This window comes from Loxodonta africana, chromosome 16 (genome assembly GCF_030014295.1).
Source record: "Loxodonta africana isolate mLoxAfr1 chromosome 16, mLoxAfr1.hap2, whole genome shotgun sequence".
NCBI classification, from domain to species: Eukaryota; Metazoa; Chordata; class Mammalia; order Proboscidea; family Elephantidae; genus Loxodonta; species Loxodonta africana.
The window spans coordinates 37,314,903-37,331,544 of record NC_087357.1 but is presented as its reverse complement, the minus strand read 5'-3'; the positions used below and the strand labels follow the sequence as shown (position 1 = coordinate 37,331,544).

The 16,642-nt window shown below is 39.4% G+C and overlaps 1 protein-coding gene across 2 annotated transcripts in view; it reads right to left on the bottom strand.

The window, feature by feature from the left end:
* TM9SF3 (transmembrane 9 superfamily member 3) overlaps window positions 1–16,642 on the bottom strand; it is a 65,838-nt gene extending 49,196 nt beyond the window's left edge. For both annotated transcript variants that reach the window (XM_010589088.3, XM_064269520.1), the window contains exons 1-2: window positions 16,510–16,642; window positions 6,261–6,456 (exon numbers count right to left, since the gene is read on the bottom strand). In XM_010589088.3, coding sequence (XP_010587390.2) covers window positions 6,261–6,456; window positions 16,510–16,605 — 292 coding nt within the window. In that variant the 5' untranslated portion in view covers window positions 16,606–16,642. The remainder of the gene's footprint in view (window positions 1–6,260; window positions 6,457–16,509) is intronic.

Here is a 16,642-nt window from a genome sequence, read left to right as displayed (position 1 = left end):
ATATATACAGAAACGGACAGGAAATGTGAGTTTTAGTCCCAGCTCTACTCTATCACTTACTAGCCATGTGAATAAAAGCCAGTCCTTTAACCTCGGTGAACCTCAGTTCCCTCAGCCATAAAACAGAGATATTATCTATGCCATCACTATGCTATCTCCTCCCCAGAGTTGCTTTAAGAATTGAAAGAACTAATATATTCACTGACAGTGTTGTCAAGTTTCCTTGAGCCACATGCCCTTTGAGAATCCGATGAGTGATGTCTCTGTTCCCCCCCAAAAGGCACAATCATACAAAATTAAGCATACAATTTAAGAGAGCTCACGGACCCCTAAAACCAGAGCTCCTGGTTCCACTCTGTATAACCAGAGCCTATCACAGTGCTGGCACACAGTAAGGCACTCGATAACTGCCAAATGAATGAAACGAAAACATACACTGGAAAAATACATAATTCAGTTAATTAAACAATCACGAACATAGAGAGTATTGATTAACTGGCCAACCTGTCTGGCAATACAACCTATACAATTCTTTCTAGATGACTCTTTGGCAGCATGTATCAAGAACTGTCTTAAAAATGTTTATAACCTTTGATTCAATAATTTCACTTCTAAGAATTTATCCTAATGAAAGATTAAGAGATGCATTAAAATGCTTACATGTAAAGATGGCCAAATGCATTTTTACTTCTAACAGCAAACAAACAGAAAGAAAATAGAATCAGAGTATCTCATAACGAGGAAATGTGGGAAATTACAATATATCAAAGTTATAGAATACTACTTCCAAAAAACCAAACCAAACCCACTGCCATCAAGTCGATTTCAACTCATAGTGATGTACAGACACAGTTTTAAGAGGTTACTGACAACATGAGGATATGCTCCTAGGACGGTAAGAAAAAAAGCAGAAAACTAATTTTTCATAACTTACGTAAGTGTAAAATATTAAAAGACATATATATACATATGTGTATATATATATCACAACCTCAATTTTTAAAAAAATTTGGAACAATGTGGATGAACAGAAAGAAGGATGGAAGAAAATATACCAAATGTTAATGGTAATTATATCTCCAGGTGATTTTTATTTTCTTCATATTTTTTCTGTAGCTTCTAAATTTTATACAGCGAACCTATACTATTACTAAATTCAGAAAAGTACATGGATATACATTCATTTAAAAACAGAAAACAAAAAAGTTATCAATTTAGAGAACAATATTATCAATGATTTGAATGAGTCTCATGAAAAGTCCATGCTTACCAAATTTGATTTGCAATTAGCATAAGGTAGAGGACAGATGTAAGGCTAACAGAGTATGTATGAACATGTGTATACAGAGAGGCTGGATGCTCGGGTCCCTCCCTGTTCCATCACACAGCCAGGTGAATACCCTCAACTCCTCCCCTGCAGCAGATCAGAGGTACCCTCTTCTAGAAAGCTTAAACCAGAGAGACTCCAGATTCAGGGAGGGAACAGTAGAAGCTAGGGGCTGAAAACAGAGTGGAGGAGATTACCTTAAGTAAAAATCTTCAGTCTGAATGATAGGAGCCATCTCCTTCCATTCACCCCTCACCCCCGACCCCCTACCCTTTGGCATTCAGGCCTATGCCACCAAGGCAGAAGTTTAGCGGGAAATATTACAGAGATAAAAAGTTCGAGCCCTACAGTTCAGCTGCCTGGGTTAGTATTCTCACTCTGTCACCTTCCAGCTGGGTGTCCTTCGATAAGTTATACAATCTCTTGGTGCCCCAATTTCCTCATCCGAAAAATAGGACTAATAAACCTCATAAGCTTATTTTAAGGATGAAAATAGCCAAGGCTCAGAATCATTGAGAACTAAAACTAAAAGCAGCCTTTGGCTTTTCTCTACATCTGCAGTACTCTCAACTTACATGTTACTCTAGAAAGTACAGAAAATACTGGTGAAACAATTTCATCCCTCAGTTAAGCTGGGATATTCAAAGATGAGAAAATTCAAGGGGAGATTAAAAAAAAAAAAAAAGGGAGGAAAGAATCCTGTAGAAGCCAGTGATTTTTCAGTGATTAACATGCTTCGTAACACTGCAAGAATTCTCAAATGGGGGAATGGAGGGTGAGCAGTGCCCTCCCCTGGCTGAGAATTACTATTGCAGATCATCTAAAGGTAACAATGAACTACGAATTATCTTAAGGACAAGGAGGCACAGACGACCGGGATGCTCGACAGTTTATCAGGAGCTTTCTATGTCTTAATGGGGACATTGATGGTTCCGTGGTAGAATTCTCACCTTCCATCCAGGAGACCTGGGTTTGATTCCCAGCCAATATACTTCATGGGTAGCCACCACCTGTCTGTCAGTGGAGTCTTTTGTGTTGCTATAATGCTGAACGGGTTTCAGCAGAACTTCCAGACTAAGATGGACTAGGAAGAAAGGCCTGGTGATCTACTTCCCAAAAATGAGCCAATAAAAACCTTATAGATCACAATAGTCAGATTCACTCAATAGGAACGCAGCACTTTGTTCCATTGTGCATGGGGTTGCCATGAGTCAGGGGCCCACCCAACAGCAGCTAACAACAACATCTTAAGAGCTAAGGCTGCAGTGGTAAATAAGAGAGCTACTGTTCCTGCCCTAGCAGAACTAACAGGCTAGCACAGCAGCTTGGGAATAAATTAAATCCTGTAATCAAGAAACGAATTTAACATTTCATAATTGCTAATACAAAATCAAGTTGGAACTGCACATCTACACTATATGCTATCAGTATTCATAGCAACTACCATTTCTTGAATGCAAACCATGTATTAGGAACTTTGATAAATGTTCTACATGTATTATTTCATTTAAACTCGACAATGATTTTACCAAGTGGATACTATTTGCCACAATTCACAGATGAGGGAAATGAAACTGAGGTTAAATAATTTGCTCACAATCATACAGTTAGGCAGAGGCAGAGCTGGGATGCGGCAAGTCTCTCCGACCCTAAAGCATATATGTTCTTTCTACTCCATGTGGGCAAGGTTCCAAGAGACATCCTCCAATACTAGAGGGTAATGAATTCGGGCTCAGCTAAAAGGTGCCTAATTTAAATCTGCTCTTCTCTGTTCCCTCTGCCCCTTTTCTTTTTAAATTTATTGTGGTAAAACATATCTAACAAAAAATTTGCCATTTTAACCATTTTTAAGTGTACAATTCAGTGACATTAATTATACTCCTCGTGTTGTGCAACCATCGCCCCTATCTATTTCCAAAAGTTTTTCACCTCCCCCAGCAGAAGCTTAGTGCCCCTTAAGCAGTAACTCCTCCTTCCCCCAGCCCCTGGTAACCACTAATAAACTTTGGTTTCTATGCATTTGCCTACTCTAGATACCGCATATACCACAAACAAACCAAACCCAGTGCCATCGATACTGCATACAGGTGGGATCATATATTTGTCCTTTTGTACCTGACTTATTTCACTTAGTATAATGTTTTCAAGGTTCATCCATGTTACACGAAACATGCATCAGAACTTCGTTTCTCTTTATGGATGAATAATATTCCATTTATATCACATTTTGTTTATCTCTTCATCTGCTGATGGACGCTTGGGTGGTTCTGCCCCCTTTTAATGTATTTCCTCTACCTGGCCTCAATTTAGCATTCTGTCTAGTGGTAGTATACAAGACTATGTAGAAGAAAAAAGAAAGTGGTACATAAAATCTTAAGTGACAGGCAACCTACATTAGACTATCATTAGTTCCTTATAATAGTCTATTTAGTGACTCTCATTTTACAAGACAATGCTAATCCTTTTAGCCTACTAGGTTAAAAAAAAATTATGCATGAGTATATATAGTTTTTTTCTGATTTCACAATATTTCTAAAATTTTATTTTCTTATCTGAATGTGCCTTCAGAAGAACCTTCAAAACTAAAAATTAAAAGGATGAAAGATTAACAATATACTTATTTCTACAGTTCACACAAAAACAGAATGTTCTCATTTCCACTATTTTATTAGTATTCTGTGATAAACCTTAGGCAACTCACTTCATCTTTAGGCCTCCGATAGAGGGAACTGGGTGACACAATCTCTAAGGTGCACTCTATCGTTAAAATTCTATGATTCTGTAAGTAACAACTAGGAAGCCTCCTAAAACACTTTTTTCAAAACATATCAACTTTACTGTTGAAGAGGGTAAGCAAAGGACTAGAGGGGAAAGAGAAATCAATTGCAATTACAATTTCACCTGGACTATTTAATTTAGCAGCATCTGTGCTGAAGGTGGAAACCCTGGTGGCATAGTGGTTAAGAACTATAGCTGCAAACCAAAAGGTCGGCAGTTCAAATTCACCAGGTGCTCCTTGAAAACTGTATGGGGCAGTTCTACCCTCTCCTATTGGGTCACTATGAGTCAGAATCAACTCGACAGCAATGGGTTCGGTTTTGGTTTTTGTGTGTGTGTGTGTGTGTGCTGAAGGTGATATATGCTCACAAGATCCCAAGGAATCGCCAACTCCCAGGGGAATAACAGCTGGCCAGCTTTTCTCCCTTTAATCTAAAGGTGCCTAGTCTAAAAGAAAATAAATCCCACCTTGATATCCATCTCCCTCTATTCAAATAATCTCACCATCTCAGCCTCCAAAATAATGAAAGAAAAGTTAAGAGAGCAGAATCATTGAGTAAATGAGGGTGAGGATTTCAAAAATTGATGACAGCTGTCCAAAGCTACAAAGTAGGTTTTTCCTATTCTCTCTCTGGCTCCTCTTTAAAGACAAAGAAATGTGCACCAAATATGGAAAAGAGGAAATTAAGTCAATAAAAGTAAGTATTGAGGTTCTCAAAGATCACATATCTTAGTCTAAGTTTTCACCTTATTTGTGATTAAATGATTCAATTAAAACACAAGCCTCAGGACATATTTACAATGATCCATAAAATTATAGACCATACCTCTGTGGTTTACATTTACAACCTAATTTTATAATTAAACACCAGGGAATACGGAGCAAGGAGGAGAGATCACAAAGACATATACCTGTTTTCATCAACAAAAATTCTGAAAACAAGAATAATATTTAACTAAATCAAAGTTAAAGTGACATTACCTTTTAGATATCTTGTTTCACACCCACCCAACTTGCTAAAAATACCAGAAGTCAGTTACTATTCATTTTACACATGAAGACAATGAAGTCATAATTGTAGTAAATGACTTTACTAAAATCAGTACAGTAAAAGAAATGGGATTAAAATTCAAAACTCCTGATTACAAGATCTAGGCTCTATTCAAAATCAAGGCACCTCATCAAAGATCCTGCAGAAATTCAATTAATCAAGCTTCTCCCTACCAGGTTAAAAATGCCTGTGCAGGAAACACATTCACTGACAAACTTCGAAAAGTGAAAAAAAAGTATAAACACGCTTAATGAACCTGATAAAATAGATACTTGCATAATAAACAGAATTTTTTCCCAAGTTTAACAAGTCTTTGACTTAAAATTTAAAACCGTACCATGCTACAAGTATTAAGAGCTAAATTAACACACTGATAAATACATGGTGAGCCAATGGTACAAGTTTGAATCTGAGGCTCTGCACAAACTTTTTAAGTATCCATACATCCATTACAGCCTGGCACCTCCAGAAATTACTTCACTATGAATCTTTGTGGGCCTTACCTAGCCATACATATCCAAGTACTAGAGGGTTTAACAGAAAACATGTTCCAGAAAGAAATATGTTAGGGAGGTATAATTTTATTGACAATTATTTTGTTATCTTACAAATAGTCAAAATAAACCTTTGTTAGTTACTAATGTATTCTTCTGAAAGTAATACCCTTAACTCACAGATTACAACTGTTTTAGAATCTAGGGCAGTGGTTTTCAACTGTGGCCAATCTGTAATGTCTGGAGAGATATTCTGGAAACCCTGGTGGCACAGCGCTAAGAGCCATGTCTGCTACCCAAAAGGTCAGCAGTCTGAATCCACTAGGCACTTCCTGGAAACTCTATGGGACAGTTCTGCTCTGTCCTATAGAGTCCCTATGAGTCGGAATCAACTCGACGGTAACAGTTTGGTTTGGGGGGTTTTTTTGGAGACATTTTTGGTTGTCACAACTGGTATCTGCTGGGTAGAGTCCAGGGATGTTGCTGTACATCCTAGAATGTAGAGAGAGCCCCCCACAACAAAGAATTATCTAGCCCCAAATGTTAATTGTGTTGAGGCTGAGAAACCTTGGTCTAGAATCCATTTAAGGACTGCTAAGGTTTACTTACCCTTGAATTTAATATCCAGACCACTAAACTCCAACTCAACTCCTTGAAGTGCTTCTCCCAGAGTTTCATGGTAATGACTGATACTCTTTTTTGACCCCACACAAAATGGAAGTGAAAAGTATTTATACGTCTCTTGTCGGTTATGGTAGGGCCCAACAGTATTCATCCATAAGACAACTTCCTCTTTATCTTGATACTGAAACAAACAAAAAAATATATATAAGAATAGGTTAAAAAAAAAAAGAATTCAAATTAAGGGAATAGTTATTTGTTCTAAACAAAAGTGTCTGTACTATCTCTGGGAAGCTATAAAATAAAATGTTGGAAGCCTTCTTTAATCTGGTGATCAATGTCCACATTAAAAATTAAACTGTGAATTTTAAAAGTATATCCTCTGATTGTGGCCTTAGGCAGATTGATCTTTCCCAAACTGACAAAGGTTTTATGGAAGACTGAATTTAAACAAAGTCTGATATGCTCATAAGAGGATGTTTAGAATTAATATTTATACTATGCTAAATCTAGAACTGATGATGTAAACTGATGAAGATCAAAGACCACAGCCTTCAGTATGGATTGCACCTCAACATAAAGAAAACAAAAACCCTCACAACTGGACTAATAAGCAATATCATGATAAATGGAGAAAAGACTGAAGTTGTCAAGGATTTCATTTTACTTGGATCCACAATCAACAGCCATGGAAGCAGCAGTCAAGAAACCGAAAGATGCATTGCATTGGGCAAATCTGCCGCAAAAAACCTCTTTAAACTGCTGAAAAGCAAAGATGTCACCATGAAGACTGAAGTGCCCCTGACCCAAGCCATGGTGTTTTCAATCGCCTCATATGCATGCAAAAGCTGGACAACAAATAAGGAGGACTGAAGAATCGACGCCTTTGAATTGTGACGTTGGCGAAGAATACTGAATATACACTGGACTGCCAAAAAAAACGAACAAACCTGTCTGGGAAGAAGTACAACCAGATGCTCCTTAGAAGCAAGAATGGCGAGACTCTATCTCACATACTTTGGACATGTTATCAGGAGGGATCAGTCCCTGGAGAAGGCCATCATGCTTGGTAAAGTAGAGGGCCAGCGACAAAGAGAAAGACCCTCAACAAGATGGACTCACATAGTGACTGCAACAACCGACTCAAGCATAACAATGGTTGTGAAGATGACGCAGGACTGGGCAGTGTTTCGTTCTGTTGTACATAGGGTCGCCAGGAGTTGGAACCTGCTCAACAGCACCTAACAACAACAACAACAACAAACCTAGAACCAACAAGGAGGAAGCAAAAACAACAGATTATCCAGAACTCATTGTAATCATTAGAAACTCCAATAAGCCAATGTTGCCAAGCAAAACAAAACGATAAAATTTCATCTCCTTTCTAGTCTTTTGAACAGCCCTGGTCAAAGTACCAAACAGGAGAGAAATAAACAAGAGAAAGAAAAAAGCATACTATGAAAATCTCCAGTTCATTCAAGCCAATCTTCTATCTTCCCCTTCATCAGCCTAAAAGAAATGTATCAGTGTGCACAGCTTTTTAATAAAAATTATGGCTCTACTCATGTGTGAATACTACATAGCTAAATCCAAAGTGTGATCCAATGATTTTAGGTAAAAGGCTTCACCTCTTCAAGGTACAACTGGGGGAATCTGCCAAAGATTTCTAAAATCCTGTAAGAATTTCAATGATTCTATGAAAAGTAATTACCTGGGTAAACTAGTTATTCTAATTAGCAACATAAACTAAAGACAATGTAGTATGCATTTAAGTTTTTTTAAGCGTAGAAGTCAGTAAATTCACTGAACAACTATTTACTGAGTGCCTACCATGAGTCAACAACTGTGTTTGTAACTGAGGGTACAGCTTTGAACAAGACAGACATGTTCTCTTCCCTACTGGAGCATAGAGTCTAAGGAGAAGATGGACACTGAACAAGCAATTACAATAATGTAGGGTTCTATGGAGCACATACAGAAAGCTATCCTACCAAATATCCTTCTTTCCAGTCCTCCCTTTCAACCAAAATCCAACATCTCCAAAGTCAAATTAATTACACTCAAATCTATTCCTCCTCCACCCCCACTCTGTTTTTCTAACGGTACTACCATTTTCTCAGACGTAGAGATTCAAATCCCAAATCACCCCTGCATTCCAGAGAACTAAATGCTGATTCGTTTGCCCTTACCCGAAGCATCTGCTTGTTCCTTTTAATTCACACAACCACCACCCTAAGACTTAGATACAGTCACCTCATCTTCAAATGCAATAAATGTCCCAATGTTCATATAAGACATCATCTAGGTCATCAAGGAAATAAACTATCTGATTTTTTAACAAGAGGCATGTACCAAGCACTGTATTCGGTATTAAGGATATAGATTGATAAAATACTATCCTTCCCTTTAAGAAGTGGAGTCAGACAGGTAAATGATTAACAATAAAGAAATTAACGCTACAATCCGTGTAATAAAGGGATACTGTAGCAACAATAAATGAATGATTAATTCTGCTTTGGCAGAGATGTGCCAGGATGAATAACAATAGAAAAAAATCATAAACTGTTCAGAAAAGCAACTAGATTATCTTCACATATGAAGAAATGAATCAAAGGTCTGAACGCTGATACAGACACATATACCCATTCATAACTGTTCTTTTTATTCTTTGGATTGACAAATATATGCAGGCCACTACTCTTCCAACCAATACCTACAGATGCACAGCGCTAATCAATCAAAGCACTTCCTTTCTGCTTAACCTAGATATAGCCTCAAAATTCTCAAAACTAGCCACTACCAACTGACCAGAGTTGGTATTAGCATTGAAACCCGTTCACCATTTCTGCCTAGACGGAAGGCTGTCTGCATAGCGTAATGTACACAACCGGTATTTAATATGATGAGAAAACAATGAATAAACGCTGAAACACGGTTTATCAGCAACTTAGTAAAAGAAGTTTGAAGTATGTGAACTGACTGACTGCAATAGTACTCTTTCAGAAAAATGAGAAAGGGAAGAAACAAAATGCATCCAGATAAGACTAGAACATTGACAAAAAGGGCTTATTAATGAGGACTTTGCCATTAATCTGGAAACCCTGGTGGTGTAGTGGTTAAGTGCTACAGCTGCTAACCAAAAGGTCATCAATATGAATCCGCCAGGCGCTCCTTGGAAACTATGGGGCAGTTCTACTCTATCCTATAGGGTCGCTATAAGTCGGAATCGACTCGACGGCACTGGGTTTGGTTTGGTTTTTGGTTTTGCCATTAATCCTGCTGAGACAGTCTACCAAAATGTTTTATTTGTAACTCATGAACATGAGCACAAAACCATTTTTCTATAAATCCTAATACATATATTCCTCTAAAAATAGACAAAAATTTGTACATATTAAAATATGACATTCATTTATTCTATATAAACTGAAACATAGGACTATATTAAATAATAATAAAATAGCATGCGCTAAGCCAGACACACTGAAGTTACTCAGTTTAAACACTCACTTTAAGGGGCTGGCAGAGTTGTGATGCCATGATGCAAACTGTACTGTAACAAATTTACACTATTTTATAGGCTAAGATTCCTTCTAAGAACAGTACTGAAATAATCATTAGAAATACATAGACAGCAAAAGAGAAAGTTCAGAGTGAAGATTAAGGCAATGATAATGTCTCTTTTCTTGTAAACTGCTCGTTATACAGACCATGGCAAATATAATGACTCGACCCCTAAACAGAGCAACACTTAAAATGTTTACTTTGCATTGCAGTCCGTGATTATCCCTGAGAATAAGCACCCAAGACAAGGTCAAGACGAACTCTTTCTCAAGTGAGAGAATGTGTTTCAAAGTATCTTGAAATCAGAAAATACCAAAAGGAAGGCTTCGAACAACTTTTTCAGGAGAAATAACATTTCATTTCCATAAAAATGCTGACAAAGTCCCTGAGTAAAGCCGGGGAAGTTGAGCACCCCTCTTCTACGGGAAGAGAGTGCCAGGTAAGGTTCTTTTCTCCACCAATCTACTACTTAGAGACCCTTGGCTGAAAGGCTAATCTACTTCACTTTCAAAACATTCCAGGAAATCCTAAAACCAAACCAAACCAGTTGCTGTCTAGTGGATTCAGACTCATGGAGACCCCATGTGTTGCAAAGCAGAACTGCGCTCCATAGGGCTTCCAAGGCTGCGACCTTTCACAGGCAGATTGCCAGGCCTTTCTTCTGAGGCACTTCTGGGTGGGTTCGATCCATTGACCTTTTGGTTAGTGGTCGAACACTTAACCATATGCGCCATGCAGCAAGCTCTTTTAAAATATTTTCCCTAGAAAAACTTCGAGTCGGCCAATGACACTTACTGAGAAAGTTGTTTTCTAACTTAGCCGCATTTTAACCATAAGAGAGGGGAAAAGGCAAGGAAGCACAGTAGTGGATCAGGGGATACCTAAGCATGGCAGTAATTTCTTCCATCAGAAGCTTCCCCTGGAAAGCGGCCAAATGAGAGGAGGCTTATTCAGGCTACCTGTATTCTTCATTTTCCCATTTTCCAACTCTCAGAAGTTTCCCTGTTATACTGCCAAAATGGTTATAACACTGTCTTCCTTTCCATTCTTGCTCATTTCTTATGCCACCCCCACAACCTGTAATGCTCCCCTTCTCTCCACCTAGCCAAATTCTACTTATTCTTCAAAACCGCTCAAATCTTCCTTTCTATGTGACACCTTCCCTGACCAACCCCTAACGTGGCACGATTTTACCATCTTTTGTAATATTAACATTAGCTAACATTTAATAAGCACAACTGTCAGGCCTTTATATGAACATTTAGTCCTCACAAAAGTCTACGAGATTAAAAAACCAAACCAAACCTGTTGCTGTCGAGTTGATTTCTACTCATAGCGACCCTACAGGACAGAGTAGAACGGCCACCCCTCCCCCCCGCCCATTTTACAGATTAAGAAAACGAATCAAAAGAACAGAGAAGTTAAATAATCTGTCTAAGATCATGTAACTAGTCAGTATTGAATTTACAAATTTCGGACTACACTTTTGCTAACCTCTAGTTGGCTTCATGTCATTGGAGGCTTATGTGTTGCTGTGATGCTGAACCAGGTTTCAGAAGAGTTTCCAGAAGAAGACAGACTAAAAAGAAAGGCCTGGCAATCAACTTCTGAAAATCAGCCAATGAAAACCTTATAAATCCTAAAGGCCCAATCCACAACCATTCATGAACCAGGCAGCATTTCATTCCATTGTGCATGAGGTCGCCAGGAGTCAGGGGCCAACTCGATGGCAGCTAATACCAACAAAGTCAGCTTCATTAACAAAAGAGCAAAAACTAAATCAAGAAAATACGAAAAAAATGCAACTGCACAAAGCAGCTAAAAAGGGTACTAAATACCAAACAACTTTTCCATTTGTGCCTTTAGTCTGCCCTAAGAACAAAACCTTCCTAAGAAGCTACTTGTGCTCTACTCGCAAGAGCAATGACCTTTCTTCTCAAGAAGCCTCCGGTGTTAGATCTCTCTTATTTAAGTATTCTGTATATGGGCCGGGAAAGGAGGAATACAAGTTTTCCCCCTTGGCAACGGTCATGAATTAGCTCTTCTCAGGAGGAACGCTTCAGGGGGTAACGTTACCGACATACTCATGTTAAATCTGAATAAAGAAATCAGAACTGACATAGCCAAACAAAGGACTAGAGGGCTCAGAATAAGCACCCAAAGGTCATCTTTCATTTTCACGGGGAGGGGGAGAGATACCTATTTACTTTAAAATATATATCAAAAACAGCAAAATTCAGCTCTGAAAATATTTTAGAAATCATAATTTCAATGCCTTTTAATTATTTATTTAAAACACATATATTTCCAGAATTCTCATGTACAAATACATTATAAGTCTATTTTTAGATACTGTCTGGAGATAACTACTCTATCTCAAAATAACTTTGTACCTAAATAAACTTTTAGCCTGCCACAGAGTATACCTGCAAACAGGACAGGAAATTTTATGGCATTTCCTAAAAACCAGATCTATATTAGAGCACTCAGAAGTTCCCTTATAATAAAGTTTATTCTCTTTATAAACCTTCAAGTAAGTTTTAAGAGTTCCTATACTCCTAACAGAGACAAAGGCAAAAAAACAAAAAAGCTGCCATTTGGCAAAGTAAAGCAAACAAAAATACTTCTGAAGTCACTCAGTGGTGTAATAAAAACAAAGTATTCACAGCAGAGGCTGAGAGCAGGCTAGGCATAGATTGGGTCTTTAGACATTAGAAGTTCCAAAGATACCACAGGTACAACTCACAAATGAATCCTAACAACCCTCCCCAAGACTCGCACACATCTTAAACAAGCAACGGTCTGGGTTTGTTCACTGTGCTTAAGCTTTCACACTTCCAGCACTGCATATTCTTATTCCTCAAGTCACTCGACAAAACCAAAAACCCAAACCCACTGCCGTCGACTCCATTCCGACTCATAGCAACCCTATAAGCACTGATTAAATAGCACTTGTGCCAAGCACAGCATCTGGGTATGTGGGAGAACAACAAAAAAAGTTGACTTTGTGAGCTTGTGGGGGAAACCATGCATAAAGATTCAAGGTTACAGTGTAAGCCATAAAATGCTTTCAGATTCCTGTGCCCTTGATCATTGTTTTGACACTGACATCTTTATACAGTATTACTGTAGCAACTGTATGTACAAGATGGGTAGAAAAAGGAAAAACTAAGGATCAGGAAACTCACATTCTCTCTGGGGCCTTGGGCCAGTCACTGAGCCTCTGCTGGCCATTAAAAAAATGACAGGGTTAAATTAAAATTTCCAGTTCTAAAACTCTGATTCTCAATCTGAAATAGTTTTTAATGCAGTTTTTTGGGATTTTAGTAGATGTGATAATCTAACACTACATGCTTCCACGTACTTCCAGTTTCAGAAAACCAAGTAAGTTAAACCACACCCTAAACACCTCTCATTTTAGAGCGCCCTTTTATGACCCTTCAATCACCTATTAAGAGTCCTTCTTTCATGAAAGTATTCCTTCATTATTTTTCCAACAATATGTCCTATAACCCACATATGATTCAACTTACAAAAATTGACAGGAACACATCTCTATATATCCTAAATGTGTATATATTCTAGAAGTCCACATCACTCTTCTGAGAATTTTAAGAGCTTTGGATAAACAAAAATCACGTTAAAAATTACCCCACGGGTCAAATGGCCAACTGAATCCTAACTCATTAGGTCAAGTAAGAGAAAGTGGAACTGCATAAGGTAGCTGCCCCTTCTCAGGACCACCTGAATAATTTGCAGGGCATAGTACAAATGAAAATGCAGAATCCCTAGTTCAAAATTATTAAGAAATTCAAGACAGCGGCAGCAGAGCAAATATACCAAGCACCGGACCGGACCCTTCTGAAAGCAGGATCCTGTGTGACTGCACAGGTTGCACGACCATGAAGTTGGCTCTATTCCTCCTTAATGCTAACTCCAACATCCCCTCAGTAATTGCCCACTATGGAGCTGGACTTAGCCAAACATTTAAGCACTTAAAAAATACTATCAATACAAAGAACTAGTCAATTTAATACCAAGTGCTTTACTGTTCTACTTCCAGGATAAAGGGCTATACAGAGCATACAGGCTGACTTACACAATGCCAGGGTTTAAATCCCACCTCTACATTTCCTACCTGGGTGGCCTCAGGTAAGTTACTTAACCTCTCTGTCCTCAGTTCCTTCATTTTAAAAAAAGGCATAATACCACCCACCTCACAGTTATTAATATATGCTTAAAATATCAGTTAACATGTTTCTAGCACATGCTAAATGCCACAAGAACTGTATCAGCTATTATTTTTACCCGGAACAGTTTTCACAGAAAGTTAATCCAAAAGGCAAATTTGAGCTTCTGAAAACTGTCCCGTAACTAACAATTCAATTCCACAAGTATTTATTAAACACTTACTCTAAGCTCAGCAATCATCCCTAGGCAATTCTGTGGCCCCACCTCCCCGCCCTGCCCCAGTATCATTTGCTCTTCACTGGTTATTCCGGCCTTGTTAGTGAAAAAAGAAAAAATTCACTTGACTATCCAGCATTGTTACGCCTAATTTTCAAGAAACTTGGAAAAAGTAAAAGATTTTGGATAATATTAAAAAAAATCACCTTAATGACACCCGTAACTTATGACTTATTACTAATCTCCCTCTAACTTTTTTGCTCTTTTAATAATGGACAACCAAGTGAGAGCAGTTAAATGCAGACAGATGACTGAAATGAAATGTTATGGATTTGAGATTTTTTTTCCAGGAACCATCTATAATGCTGCATTCTCTTGTGGCAGTCCATAACAACCTTTTAACAAATATTTTATATTCAATGACTGGCACAAAAAATAAAATGTTCCTGGCAATAAAATTTCACTGAAATTGGTATTTATATTTTAAGTTTGTAAATTATTCTCAGGCCTTTGTCACTGTTGTTAGGTGCTGTCGAGTTGGTCCCAACTCACAGTGACCCTATATACAACTGAATTAACACTGCCTGGTCCTGCGCCATCTTATGTATCTCCAATTTATGAAATTTTAATTGTTAATAATTTTCTGTATTTATAGCACTATAAAACACAAAATTAAAAAGTAAAATGCTGCTCAAGCTTGCATGCCTGTATGGCGGAACTATGATTAAGAGAGAGTTCTGACTTTTCCATGGTAACTTTTCTTGAGTGTTCAATAAACTGGAAAAATCTTATCAACAATCCCAGTAACCAAAAGGATGCCTGCCAAAAATTCAAAAATAATCAACGACCTCAATCTATATATGGCCCCTGTACACTATATGAAACAACAATTCTTACACTGAGACAAGTTACCTGACAGAAGAAACAACAGGAAGTATTTTAACTGCTTAATCTCTTAACAAAATTATCTTAAAAAGTGACAATACAGCACAAAAACAGGTTGCAGGGTTTGGGTCTCTAAAAAATACACAGGTAAGCAGTGCGTTTGGCTGTGACTGACAGTAAAAATGGCCAAAAGTTTAAAGCTTTTTTTTTTTTTCTTTTTGCTAACATGAGAGGCCAGCTGACCTAGGGACTATCGAAAAGAATCCTTGCTCATTACAAATAAAATCTAAGTAGGGTCCATTTAGTGAATTAAGAACGACTGCTTCATTTCTTCACTTAATCAGCAATGACAGAAGACTCCCCAAATCTTTCAGATTTAGTACACAGACAACCTCTCATGCGTGACAAAACAATACGGCAACTAAACAATGGAATTAATAGCTAAAGGTATTAAGTAATTACGTACTTGTCCAGCAACCTCACAACGAACACGACTTCCCTGCCTTGCTCACATCTACCATTCTCAAAACCGAGTTACAGCCCTAAGTGGAAGTCACTTGGAGAGTCCTTAACATCCATGCTTTGATGTAAAAATGCCAATTAAATAAACCTCCAATCACTTCCAGGCCAAATGCAGAAGGGGCTGTTCCTGGTCCTTACATAAAGACGGGGAAACTCAAGACCCTTTACTGTCAGAAGTTGCCTTTGAGACCACTGGTAAGAGTGTCTCATCTGGGGGCTCGAAGAGGGTGAGGAGAAAGTTACAAGGCAGGCTTCAGAACTGGATGCGTGCAGGCTGGGTGCGTGTACACGTGTAAACTGCTCTTCACCCCCAAGTTTATTAATGCTGTTTAAACTACGCCACGGTTTTAATCCGGTTGGTGGAGCGGGGAGGGAGGCGGTGAGTACCATAAACCGGCGGATATTTCCTGGTTAGTGTACGACGGGTAATCGTGATGCATCCATCTTCTGCTGTGTCGTAGCCCCCAGGAGCCAGAGGCGCAGCCCCCTTCCCTGGAGGGCACCAGCCCGAGCCTGGCCTGCCTGCCGCCCCGACTCCCGCAGCGAAGTGAACCCCGACCCGCACCTGGCTCCTTCCTCGGCCCCCAGAGTCCCCAGACCCAGGGATAGGGCGCCATTTAGGGCCAGGTATGGGGAAGAGGCCCAGGCACTCAGAGAGCCTGCCCTGTCCTGGCAGCGCACGGAAAGGCCTCCTCCCCGCGCCCAGGGCTCCTGCTCCGCCAGGCCCAACCGGAAGAAGCCCTCGGACGGCCGCAGGGCTCGTCCGGGCCGACTGGGCTCCAGGCCGCGCCGGGCCTGCGGGGGCAGCGAGCTGGGGCAGCTGGCCGGGGGCAGCCGCGCCGGCCAGAGCGCCTCTCACCGTGTGCTCGTGCTCGTCCGCCCGGGCCCGGGGCAGCAGCAGCAGCAACAACGCAGCGGCCGCCGCCACGCCGGGAGCGCCCAGCAGCGGCCTCATCCTCCGCACTCCCACCGGCTGGGCGCCGGCCCACCGA